Source organism: Phodopus roborovskii, unplaced genomic scaffold (assembly GCF_943737965.1).
Source record: "Phodopus roborovskii unplaced genomic scaffold, PHOROB, whole genome shotgun sequence".
Classification (NCBI taxonomy): Eukaryota; Metazoa; Chordata; class Mammalia; order Rodentia; family Cricetidae; genus Phodopus; species Phodopus roborovskii.
Window position 1 is genome coordinate 36,609,201 of NW_026126433.1, and position 22,118 is coordinate 36,631,318.

The following is a 22,118-nucleotide window of genomic DNA, read 5'->3' on the forward strand; positions in this document are numbered from 1 at the left end:
GAGGCTGAGGATGGACGATGGCGAGATCCAGGCCAGCCTGGATTACATAGTGAAACACGGTCTCAAAAAAAATAAGCAAACTAAAGGAAGCCCGACAGGTATATGGCGTCATCTTTAGTTGGGGCGAGGAAAGCCCAGAAAACTTATTTTAACTACAGCCTTCTTAAAATGAGGGGTGTATAGAAATGCGGCTTCAGTTTCCCCTCTCCAATATGTCCTCCAGAGCCGGAAGAAGGTGTGAGCCTTGTCCCGCCCCTTCCGCTCCACGAGGCCGGCCAATGAGAACGGGCTGCTCAGCTTGCGCAAGCGCCTCGCCCTCCTCGCGCCAACGGCCGGGGCACCGCGACCTCATCAGCACCTGTTGCCATGACTCCTCCTCCATCTCCCCCGCCCTCTCGCAGGAGGCGGGCTGGGGTGGACTCTTGCTGAGGCTCCGCCCCCTCAGCTTTCGCCCGGCGCGGCCTCTAGGTGCTTCAGCAGAGGCTGGCGGAGCCGGGGGAAGGGCGCCTTAGGGCAGAGGCGGACCCTTAGCGCTGTGGAGAGAAAGTGACGGAGCCGCCCTTCGTAGTCAGCCAGGAACGAGGACGCGGCGGCTCTCCCACCTAGCTGCTGTCGCTCCGTACGCCGCCGAGATGGCAGCTGCCGGCGCCCGAGGCCTGCGGGCCTCCTACCACCGATTCATGGATAAAGTGGAGTTGTTGCTGCCACAGAAATTGAGGCCGCTATACAACCACCCGGCAGGTAAAGACTCCCGAACGGCTAGCACCGAGGTCGTCCCTCTCCCTCCAAAATTGGGACATTAGCGGCCCAGTGACAGTTCAGTTACTGCAGGAATCTGAGAGTCACCTGAAGGGAACCCATTAATTCTCCTCATCTTTCCCCTTATCTCTTTCTGCGTCTCTTCCCAAAGCCAAGTATCTCCGTCCGGTGCCCTTGCTGACTTTTGTTGGCTTCGCTTTAAGCACTGCTCGTACCCCGACCGCGTCGCCTCCACACTTGAACCTTAACTTCCGCCACGAAGAAGTCTCGGGCCACCACGAAACTCACACTCTGCTCTTTTTTTCCCTCCGTGGATTTATATCGCACGTGGGAAAGAGCTGAATAGGTGTCTGAACTTAGCAGAGGGTTTGGACTAAAGGTCATACTTCAGCTCCTATTGGCAGAGGCCTGCTGAGGGAGCCCTTCCCAAAATTAGATGCTCCCCCTTTCCCCTTCCCGGACAATGTCACTCTTGGTTCCATAGATCCAGTATAAACCAGTCATTATGCAATCACTGACCAGGTCTAGCTGAGCTTTTTTGTGTGGGCAGATACGAATATAATTGTGCTCCACCACTTACCAACGTGTGACCTTGGGCAGAATTCTACACCTCTGTCCTCATTCTTGTAAAATGTATTCAGTGTGAAAATCAAAAGTAATGTACATGCTCGATTCTTTGAAGATGTTAGCTGTTACTTGTGCTGGATAAATATTCTTGTAGTTGAAAACAATTCTTTTAAGAAACTGGACGACCCCTGTTCCTCTAGCCCTTTATTACAGTTCCTCAATTAGGTTATTTCTAATAAATACAAAACGGGAATTAATAATACTCGTTTGGGTGGTGACTAAAATTTGATTATATAATAGGAAAATGTATTCTCATGGAAAAGATCAAGACTAACAAGAAGGTGGATTTTGCCTTTACATAGATAGAGTTTACATTAGAAAGATTTAGTTTTGCCAAGGACTGAAGCAGCTTTCTGGAGCCTGGAATGTGTGCTAAATTTGGTGTCAGGTTTGATAGCAGAATGGTATATACTTCTGCATAGACTTTAGCTTAACACCCAGTAGTATTACTGCAATATAAACACCATTAGAAAGCGTGTTTCTAAGGAACTTTATTCATGAAGTTGTAGTTGCCTTTTAGTTTTGTTTTGCTATGTTTTATGGCAGAGATTTTTCAGGAGATAAGAGTTGGGCAATCTGCTTAATGATCAGGGTGTCACAAAGTAACTGAGTTCTGTGGCAATTTTTACCCTCTAGCTCTGTGTTTAGGGCATGTCATGAAGACAGTGACAAGCAGGAGAAGTTTTAAAGTACTTAAACTAACAGAATTGGAAGGTAGTCATTTGTTGATCTTTTCCAAGGCCCTGGCTTTTAGCCTCCTGGACTTATTATTTGTAGTACACAATGAAGAGCACTTTGTGCTTGTCAGCCGGAAGTGTTTGGGTTACATCTCTATATTTCTGTATACTTTAAGTATAATAGAGGAAACACAGTCTTGGAAGACAGGCAGAGGTAGGCTGAGTCTTGCCTGGCCTTAAAGAATTCCCCAAACCTTAGAAATCTGTTAAAATTAATAATCCTTGTGGAAATTAAATGATGTAGCATCTGTAAGACATATAGCAAAGTATTTGTTTTGAAAATCAGAACAAATGTTCTCCTCCAAGTAAAGGGTTTGGGGGATTATTGTTGTTTGTTTCTGTGACAAGGTTGAACTTGCTGTGTAACTAAAGTCTTATTTTTTTAAACTAGATCTCCAGGTGTGGTAACACACTCCTTTAATTCCAACCCTCAGGAGGTGGAGATAGGCAGATTTCTGTTTAGGTCCAGCCATGGGTGTGACACGGAAAAGTCCTGTCTTGAAGAAGCAAAAAAAGACTAGCTCTTACTACCTTCTCCTGGTTGGCCTCAAACTCACCAGAACTCTTCCTGTCTCTGCTTCTCAAATGCTGGGATTAAAGGTGTGCACCACTGGAACCTGACTGACACCTTATGTTTTAAGACATGTCTTTCCACAGGAAAGTTTTTCTCCCAGGTAGTCTTTCACTGATCCTGGAGATCGTTTCACGTAGGAGGCTAGGTGATAAGTTAGTGAGCGCCAGGGATCTACCTGCGTCCACCCTCTATCTCTACACCCAGTGCTAGGGTTGCAGACATGCACAGTGTTCCTTATTTATGTGGTACTAGGAATGGAAACCAGGGCTTCCAACTGAGCTATATCTCTAGCAATTAAATTTTTGAATAATACATAAAGTTGCCTATCACCAAAAAATTATTTGTGATCGAAAAGCACAGCAATATAGAGAACAAGCATGAAAAATAATGACTGTTGGCTCACTAGTATTAAAAATCTAAGAAAATGGGGGTGGGGGTGTCAGTGGCATCGCACACCTTCAGTCCTAGCACTCAGGAAGCACACACAGATCTCTGAGTTCGAGGCCAGCTTGATCTGCAGAACGAGTTTCAGGTCAGAGCTACACAGAGAAACCCTGTCTCGAAAAAACAAAAAGAAAAGAAAAAAATATCTGAGAAATACTGATTAGTCCCTTTGAATACCATTGTATGTTAGTATTAATAATTGAGTCACCTCAGCATTAGACACATTCATATACAAGAATTCTTTCTTTTTAAAAATTTGTAGGTTAGAATATTAATAGTTGGAAAGTATATATTGCTTGTTATACATTTTTAGATTTATTTTTGTCCCTGACTAGTATTTCTAAGGAGGCAACAAGAATATATTTTATATAGATATATATTATAGTTAGAATACTATGTGGCCCAGAATTTTGAGGCCTTTGTCATCTGTCTGCTTATATATACCATGTGCTATGATACAAAAAGATCTGCCTCTGTAGAAAAATAATATATTATAACTAAACAGTTCCTCAACTCACGTAACAGATGTCATCCATCTAGCAAACTGTATGTATATAAAGCATGTGGCTCCAAACAACTCAGTTGTATAACTATGCTCTAGGCATTTGTCAGATCATAATTTTGAAGTTATGTCTCACAGTGTTTATTTCAGCTTAGTTGGTGATTTGGATTGAATGTCCTTCAACTCAGTTATATATTGAGATTTAATATTCATTGTGAGGCATTAAGTAACTGGAAATTTAATCAGACTGGTGTACCATTTGGGGAGTAAGTATAATGTGATAAATTCCTTAGGGTAAAGTGCCTATGATTGAGTCCTACTGACTTTGGGATACTGACCATACACATACCTAACATATCTTTCCCCTCTTGCTAAATAGAACACTCTGTCCTAACCTCAGGACTGTCAACAAAACAGCCATCACTAAAAGGCCTTAGACCTGACATCTTTATAATCATGAGCCAAAAGAAAGTTCTTTTTTAAGACTTTGTCACGTAATTTTATATGTGTGTTTTGTCTGAATGTGTGTCTGTGTGCCACATGTATGTATGCCTGGTACCCAAGTAGGTCAGAAGGGGTCATTGGACTCACTCCTCTGGACTGGAGTTAAGGGTGCTTGTGAGCTGCCATGTGGGTGCTGGGAACTAAATCCTGTCCTCTATCTGAGAGAAATCCTTAACCACTGAGCCATCTCCCCAGCCCCAGAAAAGTTATTATCAAGTATAGGCCTTAGGTATTTCATTGTAATAATGGAACATTGATGAATATAACTGGCAACAAAAAATTACTAATTCAAAAAGCATACTTAAAAAATTTTATGAATTATAAAATAGGTTGTGTCATACCAAGAGGTGCACAAAATGAAATACCAGCATTAATAAACATGTTCTTAGTGTTCAGCCAGAATACGTTTTACCACAAATAAAATTGGTTTTGTCAGTATTGGTGTCAAATACTAACCTTCACATTCTAAATATATGTATGGGTAGTTGGCCATATGATGTCAATTAGGTGGATTTGCATGTTATATGGAACTAAGAGGGGTTTTGAAAAGTAAAAGGTGGTCACAGTTGATCAGTGGATAACTAAGTTAGAGAAGTTCTGCTATACTGCTGAATGCTAAGGCAACCGGAGGTAACAGTTCCCTGCTGAATATAGACCAGTTTGGCCTTGCTATGTAGCTGAGCCAAAGAGGCCTTAAACTGATCCTCCTGACTCTGACAACTGAGAGCTACACATAAAGGAAGGAAGGAATTAACAAATCTCAGACAAGCCCAGAAAGTAATGCCTGTATTCCCAGTACTCGGGAGATTCAGATAAGAAGATCAAAGTTATTTTAGTTTTAAAAGTTGAGAAAAGGAAGGTGGTAATAGAGAATGGTATGAAAGGAATGAGAAGAGATAGTGATTTTTGTGACCTTCCAACAGTCAATAAAAAGTTTATTCTTCCCTATTGACACAGTGAATAGCAATTCAGTGTTTGTAAACTTATGTGTGCTCGTGCTTTTCCAAGAAGGAAGTCTTTTTGTAGAAAGAATTATACATACATATGGACTATGTTCTGAATAGAATTCATTTATTCCACTGATAATAGTACCTCCAAGCCAAAGAAATTGGGAAATAAAATTTGGTCTAGAAAAGGATATCAATCCAGTCAGGTGTGGCTATGCACCCCTGTAATCCCAGCACTCAGGAGGAAGAGGCAGGCAAATCTCTGGGAGTTCAAAGCCAACTATGTCTCGATAGAGGGTTCCAGGGCAGCCAGAGCTACATGGAGGAGGTCCTGTCACAGAAAACCCAAAAAAAAGAAAGAGGGGAAAGGTACATCAACCTGCCAGCCACAGTGACACAACCTGCCATTTCTGCATCCTGGAGGCTGAAGCAGGAAGACCACCTCACATTCAGCTGAACAGATACCTTGAACTATATGGAGGGACCCTGTCCCAGGGAAAATCAAAGCAAAAGAAGGAACTGGGAAAGATGGCTCTGCAGGCAAAGGTACCTGACCCCGGGGACCCACATAGTAGGAAAGAACTGGCTCTCCAAAGTTGTCCTCTGACCTTTATGTGCATTCCTAATGCATGCAGCACTCTCACAAACACATTAAATACATAAATGTTGAATATAAATATAAAAAAGAAGAAAAACTATTTTGCTGTTTGCTATAATTTCATTATACTTAAGTAGATCATAATTTTAAATATGCATAGAATACTATCTGATGCTTCTAAATTATCAATTGTTGATGCCTTTTCTACTTTGGAGAGTTAAGTCTTAAGGAAGAAAAGGTAAAATGTATTGATAGTTAATTCCTTGTCTAAGACTGTATATTTCTCTGTAAGAATTACTCTTATTTGTTGAGCTCTAAATTAAAAATTCTTAAATTCATTTTCCACTTAAGTTATTTCATTAAAAATAGATGTTAATAGCTACTCTGTTAATTTATACTTCTGTTAATACCGGTATTAATGTATTATAATCACATTAGAGATCATAATCATCATTTATTTTTATGTTTTCTTGTGAGCATAACTATAGTTGGATATAGCATAACCTTGTTTTTGTCTTACTAAAATTTTACTTAGATATAGGAACAGTGTCTATGTCTGAAATTTACATTATCTACATTTTTTTGCTATATCTTCTGACGATAAAACAAATTAGTATCAAATGAAAGGGCAAACTAAGTTGGCTTTGAAATGTTTATGGTTACATTGCTTGTCGCACCTCCCCGAAAGAAAGAAACAAACGGGGTCTCACTATGAAGTCCTCAGTGGCCTAGAACAGACCAAGACTGCTTCAAGTTCATAGAAATCTACCTATCGCTACTTTCTGAATGCTGGAATTAAAGGTGTGTATAGCCACACCCAACCCTCCTTTTCTTTTTAACAATTTAAAAGCAAAGAAGGAAAACAAAAGCAAGATACTTTGTTCTGGGAGTGGTGGGTCATATCTGTATCCTATTCCTTGGGAAATCAAGGCCAGAAGAAAGCAGTGAATTCAAATCAGCCTGGGTTACCAGATTTCCAAGCCAGTCTGGGCTAACAGTGAAACAACTCCATACCCCTACTATATCTCAAAAAAGGAAAAAAAAAAAAAGTTACTTGTTTATATCCAGCCTTCAAGTATCTCAGAAAAAATAGCAATTTAGAAAGTCTTACACATTTGCTACTGGTATTTTTCTGTTTAGCTCTTAAAGTTATTAAATTAATTTTAAGTTTGTTTTCATCATTTAAAATTATCATTAATTGGGGCTGAAGAGATGTCTCAGCAGATAAGAACACTCAACTGCTCTATTACAGCATCTAGGTTTGGTTCCCAGTACCCAGAAGGTAGCTCATAGCCATCTGTAACTCTAGTTTCAGGGATCTGACACCCTCTTTTGACCCCCATGGACACCAGGTGTGAACATGATAAACATACATACAGGCAAAACACTAAATCTAATTTTTTTTCACTAAATAAAATGCCTTTCTTGCTAAAAAATCTGGCCACTTAATTTCATGTTTTTTTCTTGGTTGGTTAGTTGTTTTGGTTTTTGTTTTGTTTTGTTTTATGGTTGGTTGATTTGGGTCTGTAGGCATTTTTACAGTTATATTTTTAAACTGTCACCCAGCTTGGCGCATTTGAGTAAATTAGGTACTAGGTAAACCTACTGGAAAGCTTCACTGTTCATTAACCCAAGTGTTCAACCATTTAAACTTTCAAAGACTCCAGAATCTAAGGACCTTACTTAGAAAACAATTTGAGGACACAGCAGAATAAATAGTTTTAGAATGGTGAGGACTGGAAGAATCCAGAAGAATTTAAAGTAAATATGGACACCTGTTCACCCCGAGATTGAGAACGTAGACTTCAAGCTTCAAGCACTAATAAAAACCAATTTAGGAAATTGATACAGCCCAGGATCCAGGGCTTTCATGTATGAAAAGGAAAATGACTTTGGTGTGATGACCATGATCGGAACCTCCCCAGCTCACTCTAATTATAGCAATCTGTATTCTGAGCTTAGGACAGGTATCATCTCAAAGAATTGAGTACCTTTTTAGTGAAAATCTAATGAAGTTGTTGTGAAGAAAGCCTGTATCCAAGGAGATGAGAAAACAGTGAATTCTTGCCTTGAGAATAAAGCAATGTCAGGGCCACTCTTGGTCAAACTTAAAGTTTGAGTATCTTGATAAGCTTCTATAAGGACATATAAGCCCAGTATAAAAGACAGTCCACTATGTAAGCTGCTTTGATTGTTCAAAGGAGGGTTTGGCTTAAACTGGAGATATTAAAGAAGGCTCCCTTGATAACCTAAAACCTAAAACAGAATTCTGAGGGATGAAAGTAAGAGGATTTAGATATTGGTAAGTATGGTTTAACTTTGTGTAGTGCTGAGACTCAAACTCAAGGCTTCACACATAGTGATGGTTTATACTGCAATCTAAGTCTTAGAATATCATTTTTAGAAAAATTCTCCAAACATTAGACTATTACAGCACAGATCATGTCGAATGTAATGCTAAGCTTCATTTCCCCAGGTATCTCATATCAAATTATTTTTATATTTTTCCCATACACCTTCACCTATTCTATCTATATTGTAGGTTGTGGAACAGATTTGTAGACAGAAAAGGTTGCGAGGAGAATTAAAACTATCAAAAGGTTCTAAGTTTTGATGCTTGTAATTGAATAGAAAAAAATCTGTGTTTAGGAGCACTGGCTGCTCTTCCAGGGAACCCAACTTTAATTCCCAGCATTCACATGGCTCACAACTGCCTGAAACTCCAGTTCCAGGAATCCAGCACCATATTATAACCTCCTCAGGCACCAAGCGTACAAGGGCTGTACAGACATACATGTGAGCAAATCACTCATATAAATCAAATCCGTAATGAGCTAAGGTATTTCTGATGGCAGAGAATACTTCCTGAGACACCTCACTCAGACGTAAATTACATTATTTTACTGTACATACAAAGTACAAAACTCTTACAGAAATATAATGGTTTAATTACAGAGATACTGAATATTTTTTATCTTCATTCCTCAGCATGTAAGTACCAAATTCATATATCCTTGGATTGTATTGTCAGAATATTTGATAGTAAAAATTACTGAGTGCTGGAAAGATGGTTCAGCAGTTAAGAGCAATTGCTGCTCTTCTGGATGACCTGAAGTCAGTTCCCAGCACCCATATCAGGCAGCTTACAACTTCCTGCAACTTCAAAGGAGCGAGCTGATGGATCCCTGTGAGTTCAAAGCTAGCCTGGAATTCATTATAATGAATTATTCATTATAGAATTCCAGGCTAGCCAGCTTAAATTTTTTGAGATCCTGTCTCAAAAAATTATGATTGCAAAGTAAAGTAGAATATTGAGGCAGCAGTCATAGACATCGGGCATAATCAGAGTCTTTAACATTCTTGAATTTGCTTTTATAAATCACTTTCATGTTAAATTCATAATGTTTACATAATGATATAGATCCCAGGAATAGTGGGACATGCCTGTATAATCTCACCAGTAGTTCCAGGCCAGTCTGAGCAGGAATGAGTCCCCAAAAGAAAAGCAGAAGGAATGTATTTTCTTGATAACATGTATAAGCACATATGTAACATTGAATATTCTGGTATGTTCTAAACTTTGCAGTTTTAGTTACACTTTAAACTCCCCAGAAAAATGTGTGTCACCTCACTGAGCCCTCTGGAGGTAAAAAGAAGAGCTCACTTAGATGCTCGGCTTGAATGCATCTTACAGCTTCCCTGAGTTTCCTCCCAGCTCTAGAATGTCATGCTTCTCAGATTCTGGGTTGTCTAAAAGAAAGAAAGAAAAAGAAAAGAACAGAATTCTTTTCTTTCTTTGTTTTTGAGACAGGCTCTTTCTGTGTAGCCCAGGCTGGACATGAAATCATGGCAATACTTTTACTTCAGTGATATTGTAGGTATGAGTCACCTCTTCCAAGTCAAAATTCATTTCGGATACTAAAGATATTTATTTACTTAACATTTTAAACAAAGCAGGGACCAGAAACTTTTGAGATACTGTCTCAAAAAAACATGTTAAAGGGGTGTGTGTATGTATGTGTAAAATAATTTATAATGTATGTATATGTTGAAATATAAAAGTTTACAGAATTTTTGTAAGAACTTTTAATTAGGGTACTTATAATGAATTGTCATTTATAGCTACAATTGTTAATAAAATGAATGAACATTACTAAAGCTCAAGTTTTTATGATTTGCTATTTCCTCTAAAGATTGTAACTTAAACTAAAATTAAGTTCTTTGTTCAAGCAAAGCACTGGGAAAGATTTCCAGAACCATCACCATTGTTCTTGTTCCTTTAGTTTTACCTTTTTTTTTTGTTTGTTTGTTTGTTTCTTGAGACAAATTTCTCTAACTTTGGAGGCTGTCCTGGAACTCTCAAAGTAGACCAGGCTGGCCTCAATCACAGAGATCCACCTGCCTCTGCTTCCCTGGGATTAAAGGCATGCTAGCCCTTTAGCCTTTTTTTAAAAAAAAGATTTATTTTTTACTTATGTGTATATGTGTATGTCTGTGTGAAGTATTTATACAATAGTACAGTGCCTACAAAGGTCAGAAGAAGACATCAGATCCCCTGAAGCTGGAGTTGCAAGTGGTAGTGAGCCACTAATATTGGTGTGCAGAAGTGAACTTAGGTCCTCTGCAAAAGCGTGTGCTCTTAACTGCTGGGCACGTCCCTCCAGCCCCACTCACTATCCCTCCAGCTCCACCTTTGCTTTTTGCTGTTCTGAGTTTTTGTTTTGTTTTGTTGTTGTTGTTATTTTGAGACAGGTTTTATCTGTATAGCTGTGGCTATCTTGGGACTAGCTCTGTAGACACATCTAGCTTCCACCTCAGAGACGAGCGTGCCTCCTGAGTCCTGGGGTTAAAAGACTGTATGTACCATAACACCTGGCTCACCTTAGCTTATTTTTAATGTGATAAATACAAGTAGTTGGCAAGAATATCAGGAAGGCACATAGAAGATTGATATTACATTGTTTTTGTACCTTTCTAAATGTTAATACATAGAGTGTAGAAAGAAGAGTAGAATTTGGTGTTAGCTGATAAAGGAATATTTATAATATATTTGATTATTTCTGAATTTTTCTTTCTTTTATTTTTCAGGCCCCAGAACAGTTTTTTTCTGGGCTCCAATAATGAAATGGGTAAGTCTTTTAAGCTTTAACAGGAATTGCTTAAAATAATTCTTTGATAGAAATGTACTAATTTGAGATAAATCTTATGAAGGATATACTTCACCTTCCTTAGTTTGTCTAAACTCTTAGTTTACCAGAAAGGGCCTCTGGATACACATTTATTTATTTATTTATTTATTTTGTTGAGATTTTTCTGTTGCTTAGGAGCCTGTCCTGGAACTCACTCTACAGACCAGGCTGGCCTCAAACTCAGAGATCCTTGTGCCTCTGTCTCCCTTAAACTCTCTTAATATAGCAAAACTACACATAAAATTACCATCTTAGCCATTTTTGCTTTTGTATTTTAAATATATATTCGGTAGTGCTCAGTGCATTATCATACAGTCAATCTGCTTTATATCTTGGAGACTTTAGGACCTTTACACACTCCCCTGCACACTGCTTCTTTCTCTAAAACTACCATTCTTCTTGCTGGTTGTCTCTATGAATTTGGCTATTCTAGGTATGTCATGGAAGTGAAATCATGCAATGTTTTTTAAAGACTTTTTTATGTCTGTGTCTGTGTGTTTGTATTTGCACATGTTGCAAATACCTGAGGAGGCCAAAAGTGGATGTCAGATTCCCTGAAACTGAAGTTAGAGGCATCTATGAGCCGCCCAGTATGGTCCTCTTCAAGAGCAACAAGCACTCTTAACTGCTGAACCATCTCTACAGTCCCATGCAATCATGCAGTGTTCAGTTTATTTCACTGAACGTGTCATCTGGATTACTGCATATCAGAATTTGCTTTGTTTTGTAGCTGAATAATACCCATTGTGTTGCTAGATGCAGGTCTGGCTGCTTGCTGCTTAAAAGTCAGTACTTAAAGCTAAGAGTTGGTGGAAAGGAAATCAGGTTTATTCAAGGACTAGCACTTTGAAAGACAGGAGACTTTTGTGCTGTTACAGGAATCAGACATAAGAAAAGGTTTTTAGCATGGCTGTGGTAGCACACTCCTTTAACCCCAGCACTCAGAGGAGTCAGGTAAGTTGGAAGGCAGCCCATTCTATACAGAGATTCATAATATTTTTTAAAAAGGCTTTTAAAGGGAGGCACAGAGGACATTAGCAGGAATAATATATGTTGGGCAGAGTCCTTATCAATAGCATTTGTCTCCCCTTTTTCTTCTTTCTCCTCTCCAAACATCATAATGGGCCTTTAGCTTCCTGGAGACCTTTGAACAGATCTTCAGGATCCCAGGGCCTATATATGCCTAAGCAAGTGGTGTACTACCACTGAAGTGCATCGCCAGCCTAACACACTACTATTGTGCAAGTGAAATGTCAGCAGTTTGCTCAGTTAGTCAACGCATGAACTAAAGAGTAACAAGAGACAGTTACATATTTAGGTATAATTACCAAATTACAGGTTACCAGATGCTTTGGTTTGGGTTTTTAAATTTTGTTTTGTTCTTGTTTCTGGCCTCATGCATGGATAGCACAAGGGCTCTGTCATGGAATTATATCCTCGCCCTCTTTTTACCTTTTGTTTTGAGGCATACTCACTAAATTGCCAGATTACCTTGAACTTTGATTCTCAGCCCTTGTTTTTTGAAATAAGACTTCATTAACATACCTACACTGACCTTTGAACTCATCCTGTAGTTGAGACAGGCCTTAAACTTGTGATCCTCCTTTCCTTAGCCCCCCAAATATCTTGAATTTCACACCACCTTATTACCAAGCTTTCTGAGTAATGTTGACATTAGGATATGTGTGGGTGATTCTATAAAAGACACTAAAGACACAGCAAGAATAGGGGTGGGGCCGGAGGGATGGCTCAGAGGTTTAGAGCACTTGCTGCTCTTACAGATTCCAGAATTCAGTTCCCAGCATCTACATGATGCCTCACTGCAAGCTTTAACTCCAGTTTCAGGGCTTACAATACCCTTGTCTGGCCTCCCTGGGCACTGCACATAGATGTGTAGATTTTATGTGTAGGCAAAATGCTCATACACATAAAAAATATAAGTCTTTAAAAAAACACACAACAGATATGGCCATGTGTATTTTCATGTTAAAGAAAAATCATCTAGGGTCAATAAACTCAGCAAGTAAGGGCACCTTTGACCAAGCCTAAGTTCAATTTCTGGGACCCACTTGGTGTAAGGAGAAAACTGACTCCCTCAATTTGTCCTATGACCTCTACATGTGTACGTGCTCACAAAATAGCACATTTCTAAAAATAAAATAAGGAAAAATCATCTTACTATAATTGTAAGTAACTTTTCTGGTACTTCTTTAAAAAAAGAATATTGACAGAAAAAAAAAGGAGAAAGTACTCTTGAATTTGTTGTAGCTTCTTGTCATGCTCTAGAATTTTTTTAAGTATTATGGACAATATTGTGAATATAGCTGTCATGTGGGAATTCATAAATATTTTGTTTAACTTAAAATTAAAAATCATTATGCCCCACTCTTGATGCCTTGCCTCTGTATATTAAACGTGTATTTTCAGGGATTGGTGTGTGCTGGACTAGCTGACATGGCCAGACCTGCAGAGAAACTCAGCACAGCTCAATCTACCGTGCTGATGGCTACAGGTAAACTAAAAGCTTCTGTATTCCGTGTGTGTGTGTGTGTGTGTGTGTGTGTGTGTGTGTGTGTGTGTCACTATTCCTGAAGAGATGTGAAAAAAAATGTCTACTAACTACAGATAAGGAGTTGATACTACCAAAGTTTAGTGATCCAATGATTTTCTTGGAGTTACTTACAGGACCAGAAATTATTAAGATAGCTGCATCACCAAAAACCTATCCCAGCATGGGTGACAGTCTAGGAAACGTGAAACTAATTGCACAAACTCACTACACAACCTGCCAGCAGCTTGGCAGGTTAGAAAATGTTTCTTCTGAGCTCAGTTAGTCTGAATGTCTTCCAGGCAACTTGGCTTGTCTGAGAATCTCTCTCAGCCCTGGGGGTTTATTAATATAAGTTTGAACAGAGGGTCTGAGTGCCTCTGGCCAGTTGTAGGAACTTACTGATAATTTTGAATTTACTTTTAGAGTTTTAACTAGCTTCTCTTCAGATCACCCTAAGTCCTTATTTTTACTGAGAATTTCATACATGCATATCTTTTGGTCAAATCAGTCCTCCACCATGTTTCCCTCCCAACAGCAATAACAAAAGGAACATCCTGAGTCTTAAACTTCCTAATAGGATAAAAGTTTGTATCCTATTAGTCCAACCAGAATTAACCCACATACAACAAAAGTCTTTAGTTTTATGTATAGTTAATGATTTTATTTAACAAATGTCTGCATATATATATTTACACTTGCACATTACCCATCTCTAGGGAATGTTTGCATTATGGATAGCTTAGGCAGGAAGGTTGTTAGGAATAAGTATCTGTTTGAGGTGTTACTTTCCAGGTTTTTACATGAGTATTAAGTTGGAATAGTTAATAGGCATTGGTACCTAGCAAAGTCTCCCTTTAATGTAAGAACTGAGAATTTTATGTAATACTAGAAAGTATATCATGAGAATTTTTGTGTAATATATAATTATATAAATATACAAATTTATATAATAAGACTTAAAGGTACTTTTTAAAAACATAGTACAGCATTTCTTTGTTCTTCATCCTATTATCATTGTCATAGCTTTATTCTTTGCTCAGATATTAAATATTAAATACATTATGAGAGAAGAGTTTGTGCCTTTAAAAAATGCTTTGTTTTAACAGGGTTCATTTGGTCAAGATACTCACTTGTAATTATACCAAAAAATTGGAGTTTGTTTGCTGTTAATTTCTTTGTGGGGTCAGCAGGAGCCTCTCAGCTCTTTCGTATTTGGAGGTAAGCCTACTACCATAATTATATTGGTTAATTTTCTGCTGCTGTGATAAAATACCATGGCCAAAAGCAAGCAACTTAAAGAAGAGAGGGTTTATTTGGTATATGGTTCCAGAGGAACAGAATCTATGATGGTAGGAAAGGCATGGCAGTAGTTTGGGAAAGGGTAGCTGCAAGAGCAGGAAGCTGGTCAATCACATTCTCATCCACATATAGGAAGCTGAGAGAGAACAGGAAGTGGAGCATGATGGTGAGATCTCGAAGCTAGCCTTCAGTGACAGTTAGTTCTTTTCTCCAGAAAGGCTCCACCTCTTCAAATTCTATAATCTCACTAGCAGCACCACCCCTGGGGACCAAGTATTCATACATGAGCCTGTGGGGGACATTACTCATTCAAAACCACCACAACATATAAAACTCATGATTTACAAGTAATTTCCAAAATTAGCCTTTTATCGCTTGCTTTCAACTATACATAAGAAGTGCTTTAAATGTATAGGGTATAGTTTGAAAATAACATTTAGAGAGTGAGGTCACTGGTTTCATTGCAAAGTATTCCATGAACCCTAGAAAGTTTTTGTTGTTGTTGATTTGGTTTTTTTTTTTGTTTTGTTTTGTTTTGTTTTGGGGGGGGGGTTTCTCTGAAATTTTGGAGTCTGTCCTGGAACTCATTCTGTAGACCAGGCTGGTCTCAAACTCACAGAGATCCACCTGTCTCTACCTCCCAAACACTGCAAAGGTTTTAAACTGTTACTCAGTAGTTAACACTGGGGCCTGGGAAGATGGTTGAGCAGTTAATAGTAGCACATTTTTTAAAGGATATGGGGGAAATCTAGGCATGGTGGTACACACCTGTAATCCTAAATTTGAGAGGGACAGATAAGAGGATCCCTGGAGCTTACTGGTGAGCTTCAGGTTCAGTGAGACCCTATCTCAAATAAAAGGTGGAGAGAAATTGCGGAAACACCTCTTATTGACCTGTCACACACACACAAGCACACATGTATATGCTACATGTATACAAAACAGGTTAATAATATTTGTCATGACAAATAATAGCTGTGTTACAATCAAATATTTGAAGTCAAAATTTTTCAAGAAATATAAGTATGGTAAGCTTCATATTGCTTATGTGATTTTCTACTCTATTATAAACAGAAAAAAAGAAAAGTTAATTAAATCTAAAGAATTATATAGAAGAAAGACTCTGCCTCTATAGTTGAGAATTAATGAGAGTTGAGAAAACTTAAGTTTACATAAACTAAGTGTTTATAACTTATTAGTCTGTCTATGGGAGAAAGTATGTTTTTCTTCTAGTAATCAACAAGAATCCATTCCCACTTGATTTTTATCTTAGATGCTTTGTGAGTATAAAGTGAAAAATTGTAGTAATCACATTTTGGCAATTTTTAAAAAGATTTACTTATTATGTATACAGTGTTCTGCCTGCATGCATGCCTAAAGGCCAAAAGAGGGCACCACGTTTTGCCAATTTTATATAAATAATCATGTTAGCTGTGGGTCATTCAAGGTTGAACATAGAGGGCTGAAGGGATAGGCACAGCCATTAGGAATGCCAACTGCTCCTGCTGAGGACTGAAATTTGATTACCAGCATCCACTTCAGGTGGCTTACAACTGCCTGCAACTCCAAGCCGCAGGAGATCTACAATGGTTTTATGGTCTTTCTAGAAGTGCTCCCCATCCCCCCACACACACACATACTCAGATACACACACAAATAATTTTTTGTTTTAAATAGGTCAGTGGATGTTGCTCAACGGTTCAATGCTTACCTAGCATTAGCATGTATGACCCCCTGGGTTGGACCCCTGGAACAGGCTTTTTATTTCGTTTTTTTCTGAGTCAGAGTTTCTCTATATAGTCCTGGGTCCTAGAACTCCCTCTGTAGACCTTGCTGGCCTTGAACTCGGAGGTCCACTTATTGGTATTAAAGGGATGTGCCACCACAGCCTAGTGTATGCGTTTGCATGTGCATGTGTGTGTCGGGGGTTAAAAATTAAAAATTACCTGTTTGTATAGAAAACTTATGTCATATAAGCAGTTCAAACTTTAGCAGTTGAGCTCTGAAATGCAGCAGAGGCAAATGCACTCTTTTGAGTGTTTCACTTTTCCTTCTGCCTGTTCCCATCTGTAAGTTCCTTGGAAGATTATATTAACAGTTACATAGCCACTTGACAGTGGGGGAAAAAAGTGGAATGTGCTTCCTATCCCCTTTTTCCTGCTGTTACTGCTAATGATTTATCTTTCTGTTTTCTCTTTAGATATAATCAAGAACTCAAAGCTAAAGGAATCAAGAGTTCCTGATCACCTGAATAATCCAGATGTGGACAGAAACATTGGAACCTAGTTTATTTAATTATTGATAAGGTGATGCTAACTGTTCTGATAACATTTTAAAAGAATGAAAAAGAAATCTAACTGTAATTAATAGCTAGCACTTGACTCCACGGAAAAATAAAGCAAACTTTTAATAACAGTCTCTTTACATATGATTCCAGGAACTTAACATATGCATAGCACTAACCTTGTTTTCTACCACTTGTCCATAATAAATCTTACTTGATCATACACACTCCAGCTTCATCTTTTAGTTAACCAAAATTTATAAGAGCAAACACATTCAAGCAAACAGAAACATGGTCAAAGGGTTAAATGATTCACTTATTTACTGTAAGATGGTAGAGTGGCTACAAGTGGAAGGCAATAATGTTCAAAGATGAGAAGTAGCTAGTAGAATGACTATCAAACTGGCTTTAAACTATTTTAAAACATAATTTGAAGTATTTGGATTTAACTTTAATGAAATTCTTTCTCAGCTAGAAATTTTTTTATTTAAATTAAAAACATACCAATCCCAGTTCTCTCTCCCTCCCATACCCCCTACCGTTCCCCCAACTTACCCCCCTTCCACTCCCCAAGGAGGGTGAGGCCTCCCACAAAGGATCATTAAAGTCTGTGGCCCCATGTGTCTAGGCTGACAGTATCCCTCCATAGGGAATGGGCACCTAAAGTCTATGCACCAGGGATAAATACTGGTTCCACTGCCAGAGATCCCATAGACTACCCTGGCCTCCCAATTGACACCCACCTTCAGGCAGCCTGGTTCCCCAGCTGTCAGACTGGGGTCCCTGTGCTCCCACTTGCTCAGGTCAGCTGTTTCTGTGGGTTTCAAGATCTCCTGAGCAAATTGGAAGAGGCAGGGGTGTGAGGGGAGAGGAGAACACAAGGGATCAGCAAGATTGAGACAAGGGAAAAATAGAGAAAGAGAGCAAGAAAAGAGATACCATAATAGAGGGAGCCATTATAGGTTTAAAGAGAAATCTGGCATTAGGGAAATGTCCAGGAATCCACAAGGATGACCTCAACTAAGAATCTAAACAATAGTGGAGAGGTTACCTTAAATGCCCTTCCTCTATAATGAGATTGATGACTACCTTAAATGCCTTCCTAGAAACTCCACCCAAAAGCAGAAGCAGAGATGGAACTCCTAGAATCCAGCTGTAGAGAGGGAAGAATGATAAGCAAAGGGGTCAAGGCCATGCTGGGGAAACCCACAGCTAGAAATTTTTAAATAGGATTGTTGTAATGGTGAGTTGAGACAATTTTGTTGCTTTATTTTTTTGTGTGTGTCATACAGCCCAGGCTAGCTTTAAACTCTCCTCTCTGGCCTGTTTTTCAAGTCTGGAAATTATAGAAATGTGTTATCTCATTAACATTGAGATCATGTTAATTAACAGAGACTGGTTCATAGAGTACTAAATTTTTAATTGCCTCAGTAACTGATATATTACAACCCAAAAGACTGTAGAATCGCCAGGCACTGATGGTGCACACCTTTAATCCCAGCACTCAGGAGGCAGAGGCTGGAGGATCTACAGAGCTAGTTCTAGGACAGGCTCCAAAGCCACAGAGAAACCCTGTCTCAAAAAAAAAAAAAAAAAAAAAAAAAAAAAAAAAAAAGTGTAGAGTTCATGAGTTCATCTGACCTGAATTTACATCTTATTTTTTGATTTATAAAGTGTAGCTTTGGATTAAGTGCCTCCCAGAATACTTGCAATCTAACATTTTCCATCTAGCCTTGTAACATGTCTCCATGGTCTAGGAGACTGGGCATAGATTACTGCATATTAGAAAATAATCAAAGTATTTGGATTGGCCTTAAATTTGGAGTATTGAACTATAAGTATTAGAAAAATCAGTCTTTAGTAGCACTATAACCAGATAAGTCAGCAAAGCAAGTTACTTCAATATTTGAAGAAATCAAACACCTTTTTGGTAGGTTCAATACAGGACTTGGGCATGCTAAACACACAACTCTACAAGTGAACTGTACCCCAACCAAAGAGTCTTTAAAATTACATAACAGGGCTAGAGAAATAGCCAGAACAGTCACATTATTACTACTTTTCACAAGGCATTAAATTCATCTATTTTCCACATATGTACATGTGTTTCCAAGGGTAAGCATTTAGAAAAACCATGAGTGTGTGGCACAGACTGAAAAAAAAATAGTAAAATGTTTGTTAGCCATACAGTGCCACAGAGCCGTAACCCAGCGCTGGGAGGTAGAGATGAGAAGATCAGATGTTTTCTAATACCTCATGAGACTGAAGCCAGTCTGAAAGAAATAGTGTCTCTTGTGTAGAGTATCATAAGCCTTATTTTCAGTTACATGGATGAACAATGCTCCTGTTGGTTCACAAATTTTATTGATGCCAGAAGTGGGTGATGCACACCAGTAATCCCAACACTAGAGAGGCTGAGGCAGAAGAATCTTGAATCTTAGACCAGCATGAACAGTATAGCAAGATTGTGCGGTGGGACGGGGGAGGGAGAAACGGAGGGGTGGATATGGTAGTACATACCTGTAATTCAAACAGGAAGGTTGGGAGTTCAAGGTTCACTTCAGCTACATGAAATACTGTCTCAAACAACCACCACCACCACAACAAAAAAACCTACTATAGTGATTCGTCTTACAGCTACTCTCAAAGAATTAATTTACTACAAGTCTATCACTGTAGACACTGAGCTACATAAGAGTAACTTTCACTATGGCACAAGTCGATGTGTTGAGCTCTGCATCAAGCTTTTCTACCAAGTCCTAATGACAGCTTCATAGTAAGTTTTCCCAGTGTTACCTCTGATAGGGTATGGGTTTCAACTCAGCTCTGCCACATTGCCTGAAATCTGGTGAATTGCTTGCAACATATTAACAATAGTTCAGGGGGTCATTATAAAAGTTAATTAAAATAATATTTTAGTTGCCGAGAGGTGGTGGCACACACCTTTAATCTCAGCACTTGGAAGGCAGAGGCAGGTGGATCTTTGTGAATTCAAGACCATCCTTGTCTACAGAGTGAGTTCTAGGGCAGCCAGGCTATTACACAGAGTAATCCTGTCTCAAAAAACCAGAAATAACAACCAAAAACATTTTAGCACAGCATCTACCTGGTGCTAAATACCAAATGTAAGGAAGTTCAGAAAATGCTGTTCCATTGGAGATAGATCCAAGAGTCCTATTTTAGACTTAAAAAAAAAATTTAATACCTTTAAATTTTTCTGTGGTTTAGCATCCACTCAAGGAAGGAAGTACTGAGTTCAAGTACAACGATACTATTTGTTTTTCCATTGTAAGCAGATTTTTCTTAAGCTGTTAAAATGATGGTGAAATATTAAATGTTAACAAAGATTGACCTCAAAGCTCAGATCTTCCCTTTAAAGTAAAAGTCAATCCTGGAGCTGCTTTGTGTAGCAAAACAAAAAAGGTCTAACACTGACCAACTGAAAGATATACTTAGTTGGATTCACACTAAGAGTGGGTTCCATAACATAAGCATAATTAACACCCCCCATTAAAATATGTGTTTTTACATTTTGAAACACTGTACATTTAACTATTGGAATGGACTAGGAGAATATCCACATACATTTTCAGCTAGTTTTTAAAGTTTTAAATATGTGCCCGTCTTAGTTAGGGTTTCTACTGCTGTGATGAAACACCATGACCAAAAGCAAAGTTGAGGAGGAAAGTATTTGACTTAACAATGCCACATCATAGTCTATCATTGAAGCAAGTGAGGATAGGCACTCAAACAGAGCAGGAACCTGGAGGCAGGAGATGATTCAATGGCCTTGGAGGAGTGCTGCTTACTGGTTTACTCCCATGGCATGCTCAGTCTGTATTCTTGTACCCACATCAGTCACTAATTAAGAAAACCACTTACAGGCTATCGATCTTACAGAGTCATTTTCTCAACTGAGGTTCCTACTTCTCTGATGACTCTAGCTTGTGTCCTGCTGACATAAAACTAACCAGGACAGATCCTTTAAAACATAATTTTCCCTAGGCCCACTAGATTAAGAAAACTTAAATCCCTATAGAGCCTCAGTAGATTTTAAGTGATCTTGGAGTAAATTTAGTTAGAAGTACATACTTAAAGTATAATTTGTCAAAAGTTCACCTCACAAGTAGTAAATTCATTACAGCTAGTAAAATTCATACTGTGATGAACTGTGATCGATACAGTAGTGCTCTTTTTGTTTATTCTAAGACCCACCCACTCTAGTGGAGTGTTGAAACCATAAATACCAGATGCCTAGCATAGTGTGTCTCTATACATCTATGACAAAGTTTCTCAGTAAGAAATTAATGACAACAGTAATAAGATGGGACAATTGTGGCAAAATGCTGACTAATCTGCCATGCCAGTCATACAGAGTGAATATACTGGACAGAAGAATGATTCATGTGCCAGGCAGGACACAGATTTCATTATGCTACTAAGAACTATAATTTCAAAATATAGAGTATTTCTGTTATTTTCCGTACACATTTTCAGAACGAAGCTGATCAGTGGTAACAAAGGTTGCATAACAAAAGCAAGGATATGGTGAAACTACTGTATTGACTAAATTGGGCGCTTGTGTAAGAGATTGTTCTTTTGATGATAGTCACCAATTGACTGTGGCCTAAATTCAGTCACCCTCCACATGGTCAAAGAAAGAGTTGTGTAAACTGTGGGGTTATTTCAGTCTCTCCAACTGCCTCATAAGGCCAGACATAAGAACCTGAAATTGAGCCTGTCTTTGAAGAGCAGTAGGCCACTCATAGTGTCGGGGGAGGGGAAGGTGACACCAGCCAATCAGAAGCATAGACAGTGCACGTGAAACAATGCACTTCTGATGAGGGTGTGGCCAGGAAAACGGCTTTTTGACAAAACTGTCATTTGATGGGTCAGGTATGGGCAGACATGGCATTTCTGCTGTCTTCAAAATAATGTCACCAGCCCCCTTTCCTGCTCTTGGCATTCCTGAAAGATCTAGTTCATAACCTAGGCTCAAGCTTTTCCTCAGCCTTGGAGAACAGAGGTATGTGGGAATAGCTAAGCTAGAGGGAAACTAGAGGGAAACCATCCAGTATCACACACAGCTAATAGATGTCAGAG

The 22,118-nt window shown here is 38.8% G+C and overlaps 1 protein-coding gene across 1 annotated transcript; it reads left to right on the forward strand.

Moving 5' to 3' along the window:
• The first annotated feature begins 374 nt into the window (after positions 1 to 374).
• Positions 375 to 17,146, forward strand: Mpc2 (mitochondrial pyruvate carrier 2). Its single transcript, XM_051186178.1, has 5 exons — positions 375 to 741; positions 10,781 to 10,821; positions 13,309 to 13,393; positions 14,539 to 14,650; positions 16,932 to 17,146. The coding sequence occupies exons 1-5, from the start codon at positions 633 to 635 to the stop codon at positions 16,972 to 16,974; spliced, it is 390 nt and encodes a 129-aa protein (XP_051042135.1). The 5' UTR covers positions 375 to 632; the 3' UTR covers positions 16,975 to 17,146.
• The last annotated feature ends 4,972 nt before the right edge of the window (positions 17,147 to 22,118 follow it).